Source organism: Bacillus rossius, chromosome 8, assembly GCF_032445375.1.
Source record: "Bacillus rossius redtenbacheri isolate Brsri chromosome 8, Brsri_v3, whole genome shotgun sequence".
Classification (NCBI taxonomy): Eukaryota; Metazoa; Arthropoda; class Insecta; order Phasmatodea; family Bacillidae; genus Bacillus; species Bacillus rossius.
Window position 1 is genome coordinate 44,863,422 of NC_086336.1, and position 10,976 is coordinate 44,874,397.

The 10,976-nt window shown below is 37.1% G+C and overlaps 1 protein-coding gene across 1 annotated transcript in view; it reads left to right on the forward strand.

Annotated features, from left to right (window-relative positions):
• Nucleotides 1-10,086, forward strand: part of LOC134534833 (DNA polymerase delta catalytic subunit) — a 47,840-nt gene extending 37,754 nt beyond the window's left edge. Inside the window, exons 17-19 of the mRNA XM_063373459.1 lie at nt 2,112-2,241; nt 3,277-3,541; nt 9,812-10,086. Of these exons, the coding sequence (XP_063229529.1) occupies nt 2,112-2,241; nt 3,277-3,541; nt 9,812-9,908 (492 nt within the window). The 3' untranslated portion in view covers nt 9,909-10,086. The remainder of the gene's footprint in view (nt 1-2,111; nt 2,242-3,276; nt 3,542-9,811) is intronic.
• The last annotated feature ends 890 nt before the right edge of the window (nt 10,087-10,976 follow it).

Here is a 10,976-nt window from a genome sequence, read left to right on the forward strand (position 1 = left end):
GGGGGGGGGGGGGGCATGCTTCTTAACACCCCCCATACACAAATCCTGGCTACGCCACTGTTACTGGCGCTGTCACGCAGTTTAATGTGTTTATCCGTATCACTGGTTCTCAAAACTGAGCAGGCTGCAAATGATTGTTATGTGCGACATGTACGAATACTGAACTAAATCACTGTTTGACCAAAACCTGTAGAGATTGATTGATTGATTGATTGATACACATGCGATTGGGCTTCCGCCCAGTGGTAAGGAGTCATTTGAATAACACGTAATAATAATGACGTGTTAATAAAAAGAGCAGTATGTCCGTAATGAAGTGGTGTGATAGAGTACTGTTTTAATTTTTATTTCTGGACACAAATTTCTCTGGAATACCGTAGGGTGTACCCGGAAATTTTCTAGGGTAAGCCAGTGAACCCTACTGCAGACTTTGAGAACCGCTGATCTATATACATAGTTTTAATGGAAAAAAACCAGAATGGGTTCATTTGCTACATTAAAAAATAATCTTACATCTACAAAATTCCACTTTCACCACCAATAGGCCGATAGCAATCAGTAATTCAGCACTAGTGCCTCCTCCACCAACCATCACCTGTCGCATGATATATTTAAAGACTGGTACTACATTTGGATGCAACGTCCCATTCTTATAAGAAGGTGATTATTACAAGAGAGACCTATACAAGACAATTCACCACCATGTTGTAATTCAGAGTGTACTTCCTCAAAACATTCAAGGCTGCAAGCCTGTGTTTTTTGGTGGCAGCACTAAGACAAGTCAGGGTTGCCAACTTCCGGTACTTGTTAATTACTTTGCATCTCAAAATAAGCTGAAAATTTCAATTTATACTTATAAAAATACTCTAAATCTACCACATTCACACAGATATAAGGCACCATAGATTTGGAAGTGTATACCACTTTTGATATCCAATTCCTCCAAACGCAATATTGGTGTATTAGTAATTTTAAGTTGTTTTCTAACTACTGTGTGCTATCCAACATGTTTTGTGCACATATGTGCTAATTGCTAATATACTCTAAACAGACTTTGTCCATTAAATATCCAGTTGCAAGATGAGGATTTTTTCCAAACTTGCAGCACAAAATATTCAAATTAATCTTGCTTTCGGATAATGGGGATAGTGATGAGATTCACATTGTTGATTATTTTTTCCTCCCTGCCACTTAATTTAATGCTTAACTATATCATGGACCATTTATTTCACTAACTTTCAGTGTGCCTCTTAGGTGCTAGGTGACTTCTTTGTCGTCAGATTACTGTAAACTGGAGCACTAATAAAAGTAATGTCATATTGAACAAATGAATACACCATCTATCAGAACATAACTGTATCTTTGGTGTGAAGAGAAAAAATATGTGGAGATCATTCGAAAAACAATATTTAAGAACCGGGACAGAACTGAGTAAAAGCATAATTAACACTTTATACTAGGATATCATTAAGATTGTAAGCTGCTCCCCATTTTGAAATCTCATACACTAACTAAATTGGTTGATGTTATAATTGAACAAATTCGGTGAAGATGTTCTGCATTCGTGAGTAATAAGTAATAAAAAATGTATTTTTTAAAATTAATTCATTAATTTTTCTATGTGTTACTGGATAATTAAGGTTGGCTGAATAAGATAATTGGTGTTCAGTGGCATGCATGTCTGGCATAGCGAGGTGTAAGTACTATTGTTTGTTTATGGTTGATATTTGGTGGCCATATTTGTGATGCAGTCTTAACTTTTTAAATTATTTCTTGTCTTTCCTAAATTCTATTTAGGTTGGGTGTTGGTCTGATTAGAACAGTCTCTCCTGCCTGCCCATTTTTCTAGCTTGTGTTAGGTATTGTATAAAAAGTTCTTCTTTGTGATATATTCAAACTTACCAATGCACAGCTAGCACTGCCAGTTGAGAAAAATGTTTTACTTATAAATTTGAAACACATGTATTCATAATCTAAAACTTCCCCACGTTCACTCCTGTGAAAACCGATGAAGTTTTTGTACGTGTAAGCTAACACTGAATAAGAATAGTAGTTGTAGATGATTTTTAGTAGAATCATTTAATGAATTTTTGGGAATAATTTTTTTGCAGGACCCAATCTACGTCCTGGAGAACAGCATACCTATAGACTCCACATATTATCTGGAGAACCAGCTGTCGAAACCACTGCTAAGGATATTTACTCCAATTCTGGGAGAGAAAGCAGAGTCTATACTTCTTAGTGAGTACATGCCATACTATGTTCAAAATCAGGAAGGCACGTGTTCAGTTATAATTCCTGCCACCAAATGTCAAATGAAGAGGCGATAGAAAGCTTGAATAATCTTCAAAATTTATCATTTTTTTTTTTCAACAAACTGTTTTCAAACTATCCCATGAATCATAAGTAGAGCAGTGTATTTTTCATGAAAAAATCTGAACACCCATTCGATTGCAATTACGTAGGTATGCCAGTGCGAGGCATTTCTGCCATGTAATTGGTAGCCTTCTACAAGAGAAGCCATTGCCTTATTTGACCGGGCCATTCAGGATGCATTTGCTTCCACACTGAATGGCTATGATTCATTATAATTAACAGTTTTCATGAACCTGGAAGAAACTCAAAACATTTGTGGAATACTGACAATGCCACAGTGTTTTAACTCTCAGTTTGTACCGAAATCTTTTCGTGAAAAAATACATGCCCCTAATTGTAAGTATCATGATTTAAGGAGTTAAAATTATCTCTTAATACATAGTGATTACTGATTTCCAACTCATTTTTATCTAGACTCACAACGTTTACAAAATATATTATAGTTTTGGATTATTTTATTTTAATATTTTGAAGTAGGTACTCTTATTTTCATGCTCTCTCATTTAAACTGTGTGAAGAAAAAAAAATCTGTTAAGTTTATGTAATGCTGAATAACTCTACAAAATGCACATTCTAATTTCATGAAGACTTAGTGCAGTGGTATATCGTCAGCTTACTTCTAAAACCTCGTAAGTCCAGATTTTCCCAGTTTTATATTCCGGATGTGTTTGTTGTATTTTTCATTTTTTCATAGTGCATATGCTGATAAAACCTCGTAATTCAACTCTACTTAGTCTCTTTTCTATTCACAAATTATAAAACCTCGTAACTTGGTCAGTCGAAACCGTGCTCCAAAAGCTCATAAGTTCTCCTGTGAAATTGACTGAAATGGAGTTACGAGGTTTTTAGAAGTAAGCCGACGATATGTAGTTGGTGATGTGAGTAATGTGTGCTTGCCAGAGGGCGATCACACGCGCACCAAGTCTGTGCTGACGTCGTCGACCGGCGCGCTGGCCGCCTTCATCCGCAAGAAGGACACGTGCCTGGGCTGCAAGTCCGTGCTGCCGGACGGGCGGCCGCTGTGCCGGCACTGCGCGCCGCGCCTGCCCGAGATATACGGCACGGAGCTGTCCAGGTTCTCTGGCCTGGAGGACAGCTTCGCCCGCCTCTGGACCGAGTGCCAGCGCTGCCAGGCCAGCCTGCACGAGGAGGTCATATGCACCAGGTGCGTGTCGACCCTCCGAACAAAACTCGACACTTGCAAACTCCCTATTATCCGTGGTGCGGAAGATCCACGGTGCGGATCATCCGCGCATGCTACGGAAAAAAAACACAGCACATATTTAAATTGGTATTTTATCACAAGTGAGCAAATTTGAACTCTACTGACGAGTGTATTGTGTGCGGTGTACAGTAAAACGGCCACACAGGCCTTCTCGGAACTCGCGCAGCAGGCCGGCATGTGTTGCAATTTTTGTCTCTGTCGTGCTTTTGTTTCTAGTCGCATGGTTGAGCACTTTTGTGTTTTACATTACTGAAATGTGTTGTATGTTAATTATTCAGTAAAATACTAAAAATTTTAGCATCATTTAAAAAAATTTTTTACTGTTAATTGTAACTTTTACTGTACATAAATGTTTAGATTTTTAAGTTGAAATTAATGTTTCCTTTTTTTTCTCCCATCTTTTGCGGATTATCCACGATTTTCACTATCCGCGGTGGCCCTGCCACTCAATTTTGCGGATAATCGGGAGTGTACTGTATATGTAAACTGGGAAGGAAGCTCTGGTGTACCAACTTACCGTATATACTCGTGTATAGCGCGCCCTTTTTTCCCCTCAAGTAAAGGAAAAAAATAAGGATGCGCGCTATACACGGGAAAAAAAATTTTTGGGGGGGGGGGGGAGGCGGGGAGGAGTGGAAGTCGTTAACTGCCGGGTGACGGGTGACGTTTCTGGCCAGCCCCCACACATACGCACAAGCAACAAGGCCTCTGTTTCACACACACACACACACACACGCACACGCGCGTGCGCAAGCTCGCACATCATGGTCTCTTGTTTATTTTTAGACCTCCCCCCTTTACAGAAAGCCAGCTCAGAAGCTAGTAAAAAGAGAGAGAGAGAAAGAGAGAATGTTGTCACCAGTTCCCCCCCCCCCCCCCCCGGCAACTTCTTCGCTTCCTCCATTCCTCACCGGTGAGTCATCAAGTTCTCCGCGCCAGCTTAGCAACGTAGCGCGGCACGCCTCCCTCCCTTCCTTCCTTCCACGTACCAGTTGTGACGATATAGCGCTTCATTATCTTCCGTTTAGACAGCAGAGTTTATGTATTTTCCTGACGCATCACCACACATCAATTTAAATAATCAGGTACCACAAAATGTTAGTAAAATTTATTTATGGGGGAAAAAAAAATTTCAATTTTTTTTTCTTCGGAATTAGTTGCAAAAATCGTGGTGCGCGCTATACACGAGGGCGCGCTATACACGAGTAAATACGGTACATGGGGATTAACGCCAGTTGTCTTGGATTTTCAATGTTTTGGATATGTAAACTTTTACTGTTTTCCCATATTTTTTACCGGAAATAATCAACATTACGGTTGTACAGAAATCCCAAATACCTTACGCTTTTCAAGCTTACAATTTAATTTGACCTGTTTTCCCAATAGTGGAAATGTTTTGATTGATTATCACCATTTTGCTTCTGTTACTTATTTAATCACGTAAACAAGGAAAGGTTCAAAGTATTGAACGGAACTAAATCGAGCTGACCAACTGGAAAGCAGATGTACCATTCCCTTTGTTTTTTTGTGAAACAACATGACGTCTAGTTCCGTGACAGAAATGGTGGTGTGTGTTGGGTTGTATTGTTCTGTACACGTTCAGAAGTTTAATGCTTGTGTATGAAGATATTTAGTGAGGTTCTTTGTGCCGTCATAATGTCCACGAACTTTAAAAATAAAAATAAAAAATAATAAAAAAACAGGTTGGACAGGTGTTTAGGTCGGCGTATTTGGTACTGTTTCAACGAATCACCAAAAAGACCCAAACTATGCATTTTTCAGCTTGTGCCATTGTTTTATAAAAATTTATAATGGCAGGAAGAACGATTTTTATAATCATGTGAAGTGTTGGAAACACATGAGTAATGTGATATCTGCTGAGAAAAACAAAAAATCAACAGTTTCTTTTCGGCGAGAGCCGTACTAGCGACACAGATTTAATTCAACCGAAATGGTATTTTACCAGCTTTTTAATAGAACATACTTTTCATTTAGTGTAGCCGATCATGCTGGAAATTTGTTCCGAAAGATGTTTCCAACTTCAGACCCAGCAAAAATGTATAGTTGCGAGCTCATGAAAACTGTTTCGATAATCAAAGAAATGGAATACTGCACAATTACCATAATACATACTTAAGCTTTTGCTAGGATGACTATTTTCTTTGTTAACAAATGGGAACAATGATGCAAATAATAAGCTGTATTCACTTGTAGTTATTTATAATGGCCCTTCTTATAATTCAATAGTTATTTATATGTTGGCTATGCCTTTTTTGCAAGGTGATTCAACTGGCAAAAATATTGGACAGCTTTTATTGACAGAACTCAAAAATTTGTGTGTCCCTTTACAAAATTGTATAACCTTTTTTTCCTACAATGCAGCATATATGTTGGACAAAAAAACTGCTTGGTTCCTATCTTAAAAGAAAAACAGCCAAATTTAGTGTTTTTATTTTTTTTTTTAAATTATTACTGTAAATAAACCTTTACGTATTTAGTAGTTTTTGTACAGACATGGTGTATGTTTCAATTACACAGATTGAATCATCACGTATGATTTACATTTAAAAGTTTAGTTTTTTTTTTTTTTTTTTCCTAATCTGCCAGATGGTATTCTTGCCAAGTAGCAGGTATGATTTTGCTGGAAATGGAAATACAATACCTATTTAGAATTATTATTATTATTTTTTTTGCTAAACTTGGTCAGGAAGGAACTGCAACGTCTTTCATTACGGCACTTAAAGATTCTTCCAACAAATGAAATATTAAAACCTACACTGTCAGTTATAACTTGACACATGTCAAAAGGCTAAAGACTAGGGACAAGATCTTATGGTTTTATTGTTAGGTCAATTTTGTTTTTAAAACAGCAGATCTGTGTTATTGTTTTCATTTTTGTGCATTTTCTTTAATCTTAAAAATTTTGAATTATTGAACAAATATGACACCAGCATATTTTTTAGCCCTTATTTCATCAAAATAAGTCACATTTTGATGGACACATGATGCACTTATACAATAAAATCATTAGTAATAAGCATGTCTAAAACAAAACTACTACGAAAAATGAAAATAAATCTGCAAATGTTTGTGTTTTTAAGGAGTAAGTCGTCATTAATGTAAAAACATGTTACTAAAAAGTGATGCAAGATCAATCAATGTAGGTATAATTAGTTTTTTTTCCCATCCATTAAATTCATACATTTTGGTAAAAATTCATGCTAAGTAAATTACTTTCAATGAATTTACCATGATAAAAGATATAGATTTTTGAAATTTGAGTCAAGTGCTGTCAAACTGCTAATTGATACGTATGTTTTTTCAGTGTTAATGGTGTATTAACTTGCATTTGGGAGTTACGTGTTTTATCGACATGCTTTGTGGTGGTTTTTACCATATAATCTTGTGTTGTTAAAGCATATGGCGAAAGAATCCTGAAAATAGATCTTGTCAGGACTCTCGAGTACATTGTTAAGATTGTGAACCAGCTGTAGCAAGTTCTCTGTTTACGTGGCCCTTATCAGCTAATGTGGACACGTTTTGAATTCTTGCTGCATGTTCGCTTTCAGTGAAGAAGGATCTGGTAAAGTAGCAGAGCTTGTGCAGTTGTTCAACGGTATGACTACCAGAAGTTGAATGCGTAAAGTTTAAGGCACCATTTGGGATGCACTCTAAATGCAGGGAAAAGTCAGGGAGGTTGGAATTAGTCAGGAAATTTACAGGAAATCATGGAAAAGTAATGAAAATTCCCCAGTGATAGTAATTTGAGGGGAAAATGTGTTCTCGTCTGCCATCACCAACTGCACAGTCATACACTATAAAAAATGGTGCATGCAAGGTTATATTTGAACTGAGCAAGCTATGGGGATGCTGGAGGCTCTATTTTATTTATTTATTTCATGAAATTGCCAAATAGGGAAATAATTTAGAAAAAATAACCAAGGAAAGTTTAAATTTGGGTCAGGGAAAAGTAAGGGAAATTTTTCTGCAGATATGTGTGGGCACCCTGAAATAAGATTTTATATTTTTTTTTGTACATGTTGCAATGACCCTCGGCTCGTTGCTGCCTAGTTCAATGCATCGGCTACCCTCGGACATTCTCGACTTGTACATGGTAATTCTTCAAGCTAAAGCTAATTGTTTCCAGGAATAGGCCAGTTCTGGCGAAACCCAACCATTTTTATTCCTTTTTTTTTTTGTATTGTCGAGCTTCGAGCATGATTTATGATTTTGAGTGGACGTGGACAAGGCACTTGGATTGATTAAAATATCTTTAATTAATTTCTGATTTCATCACTCAAACAATTTTTTTATTAAAAAATTAATAATATTTTTACCATTACAATATTTAAAGTTAAGTACCGAAAACTGTTGACTATTTTACACCTTAAAATCCAAATTTTTCCGGGGGAGGACCCCCTCCTTTAATAGGGGGGAGGGGGGGGACCATTTTTCATAACACCCCCCCCCCCCCCCCCCCCCCCCCACTCCCCATACACAAATCCTGGCTACGCTACTGCTAACCCTTACCCCCATCCTTTTTCCACCTTTACCTTCCTTCCCTTTCTTTACAGGGAACTAGGTATTTTGTGCTCACGGAGTATTACTTTGTAAAGCCTTTTTACGCTCTTTCTTATTATCGGTTGGTCTTTAAATGAGTGTTATAGTTGTGGATGACAGTGCTGCAGGGCCAATCATGGGTGTAGGTAAATCATTCATCGCTGTGAAGTTTGGTTTCTAGTGTCATCGTAGTCATTTCTTATTCTTGTATTACCTATGATGTTAAATTCCCTTGTGGTCGCCACAGTCAAAATTTTGTTTCTTCGTAAAATTGATAATTCTGCAGTGTCATACGTGCATTTGACTCCCATGATCAGTACCCTGTTGGGCACTTGTTGATTTCTTATCTTTGTCTTTTAAGGCTGTATATTTTACTACGGGAACTTAAGATTTGTATAAATTTTGTGGGTTGTAAAATGCCATTTCAGTATGATTACTTTTCAAATGTTTGTCTCATTCCCCCACTGAATAAAGCAAATATTTTACCTGGATCATAGATGGTATATTTGATGTTACTTTTTCCTCAAATCTTGTTGAACTAGCATTAACGTGACGTTTTGTTAAAATAGTTTTTGACAAAATTGTAATCATGAGGAATGTGTCTATACACTAAGAATGTTTACTGTCATATTCATCCTACTTAGTGAAGCTCATGATTAGCTGTAGATAATGTGATTAGCTTCTTTTTGCGACTTTGTGTGTACGTATCTGGTTCTTTACTTAACCCGAGTCACTTAGATATCCATTGTGTGTATTTATTCATCGTCATTATTGTACCTGATTTATGTCTATAGTGATCTAGAGACAGTTAAAATTGTTGTTATTATTGGGATTGTGATGATATAAAATATAATATAAGTATTTTGTCCCTTGAACTTAATCTTTGTTTATGACTCAGATTCAGCACACTTTCTGTGCTTGTAAGTCTCCCTACTAGAAGGGAATGTTTCTGTCTATTGTCTATTTATATCCTCGTAGCAGGTTGAAGCCTCTTCTGACGGGATTATTGTCACATTCATCGAAGAGGTAATTGGAGACGGAAATGTATAACATATTTCACGGATGACCAGTCATGGCCTATAGCAAGGGACCATCCCAGATTTATGGTGAACTGAAATTAGGATGGATATGTGTACCCCAAGGATTCAGATATCTCGGATGCAAGTCTCCAGGAGTGTCCACATTCTGTAGTCAGGCAAAGGTCAAGGCAGTTGTAATTGGTCAGGGAAAGACAGGGAAAATGCTTTAAAACCTGGAAAAGTAATGGAAATCCCTCTGATAGTAATTTTAGAAGGAAATGTCATGCTCCGGTATCCTATCACCTAGGCTTTGAACACTTTTTTTTTAAATGGAGTTTTAGTGCGTAGTCATATACACTGTAAAATGGCATATGAAAGGTTCTGTTTGATCTAGTACAGCTATAGGGATGGTGGAGACTGGATTGTCTTTTTTTTTTTCCAGGAAATAGCATAAGTTGTATATTATATTTTAAACATGTCAGATAATTTTCTACAGATTTGTGTGGACATCCTGAGGCTTTTTTTTTTTTTTTTTTTTTACATTTGTGCCACCTAGCTTGCTTGTTGATAAAAATTATCATTTAGCTTTGCTGCGTTGCTGGTTGTATATGCTGCAACTTCTTTGTTCCAGCCGAGACTGTCCTATTTTCTACATGCGCAAGAAGGTGCAGATTGAGTTGGGGAAGCAGAACACACTGATACAGAGGTTCAAGTGTCCCACGTGGTGACATGTGCAGGTGTACCAAGGACAGTATTGTAATCATCGCTGCCACTTTTTTTTAATCAAGCATGTTTTTAAATGCTTTGGCAATTTGTTTTCTTTTATCTGTTCTGAATATGATTAAGTTGTTTTAACTTTAAATGTTCTTTTAAGTTATACCTTTGAATACAGTTGAGACTTTTGTACTTGTGTTGTGAAAATTTTTTTTTTTAAGAGTGTAGAATTTGAGAAATGAGATTGCACAAAAATCCTACATTTCCGACCCATCCCCTTGAATTACTGCAGTCCGTAAAACAGGCCCCATTGTAGGTAAGACGGTTCACTACTATTGTGCTTATCAGGTATGTTGATAGTTTACTAGTTTAAAGTTACGTAAACTTAAACTTGTTCTGTGTTGTTTTTGTGCCCAAAATATTGGAATGAGCCTAGAGGGTCACACCCCAATTGCTTCCGCCATTGTAGAGCTTTATCTCTCCTCCATTCCCCCCTCCCTTTCATATACAATGCTCACAGCAGGGTTGGAAAAAAAAAACAGGTTTAAAAAAATACCCAACAACCTAGTTTTTTTTGTTTAAACCAGGTTTTATTTATTATGTTAGTTATTTTAGTTTTCAGTAAGTTCAAATGAAAGCAAAACAACTTCTCGCTTTCTGCCACTCATGTTGAACCAGAAAAGTTATAACAAGAACCGAAGTCCAGCAAATCTTCACATCTGACTGGGACTTAACCACACAAAGGGTATTTCCCCACAGGAAGAGGATTCTCCATAGAATGAGTGTTTTCCACAGAATGGGGATTCACAGTACAGTCAGGGATTTCCTATGGAATAGGAGTTAATTATATAATATTTTTAAATGTAGAGGAATACAGTGGTGTCTGATATGTCATGCTGCACTTTAGACCGGTCACAGGAAAGCAACGAAGCAAGACAGAAGTGGGAAATCATAGCCAAATAAATTTTCAACCCCCAAAAAATTCAAATTCGTGATGCACTTACAAATTTGGCACAGACTTTCTTCAGAGTTCTGCTGGGGTTAAATGGCAAGACCTATCTGCATAATAAGTTTCCTTGCAA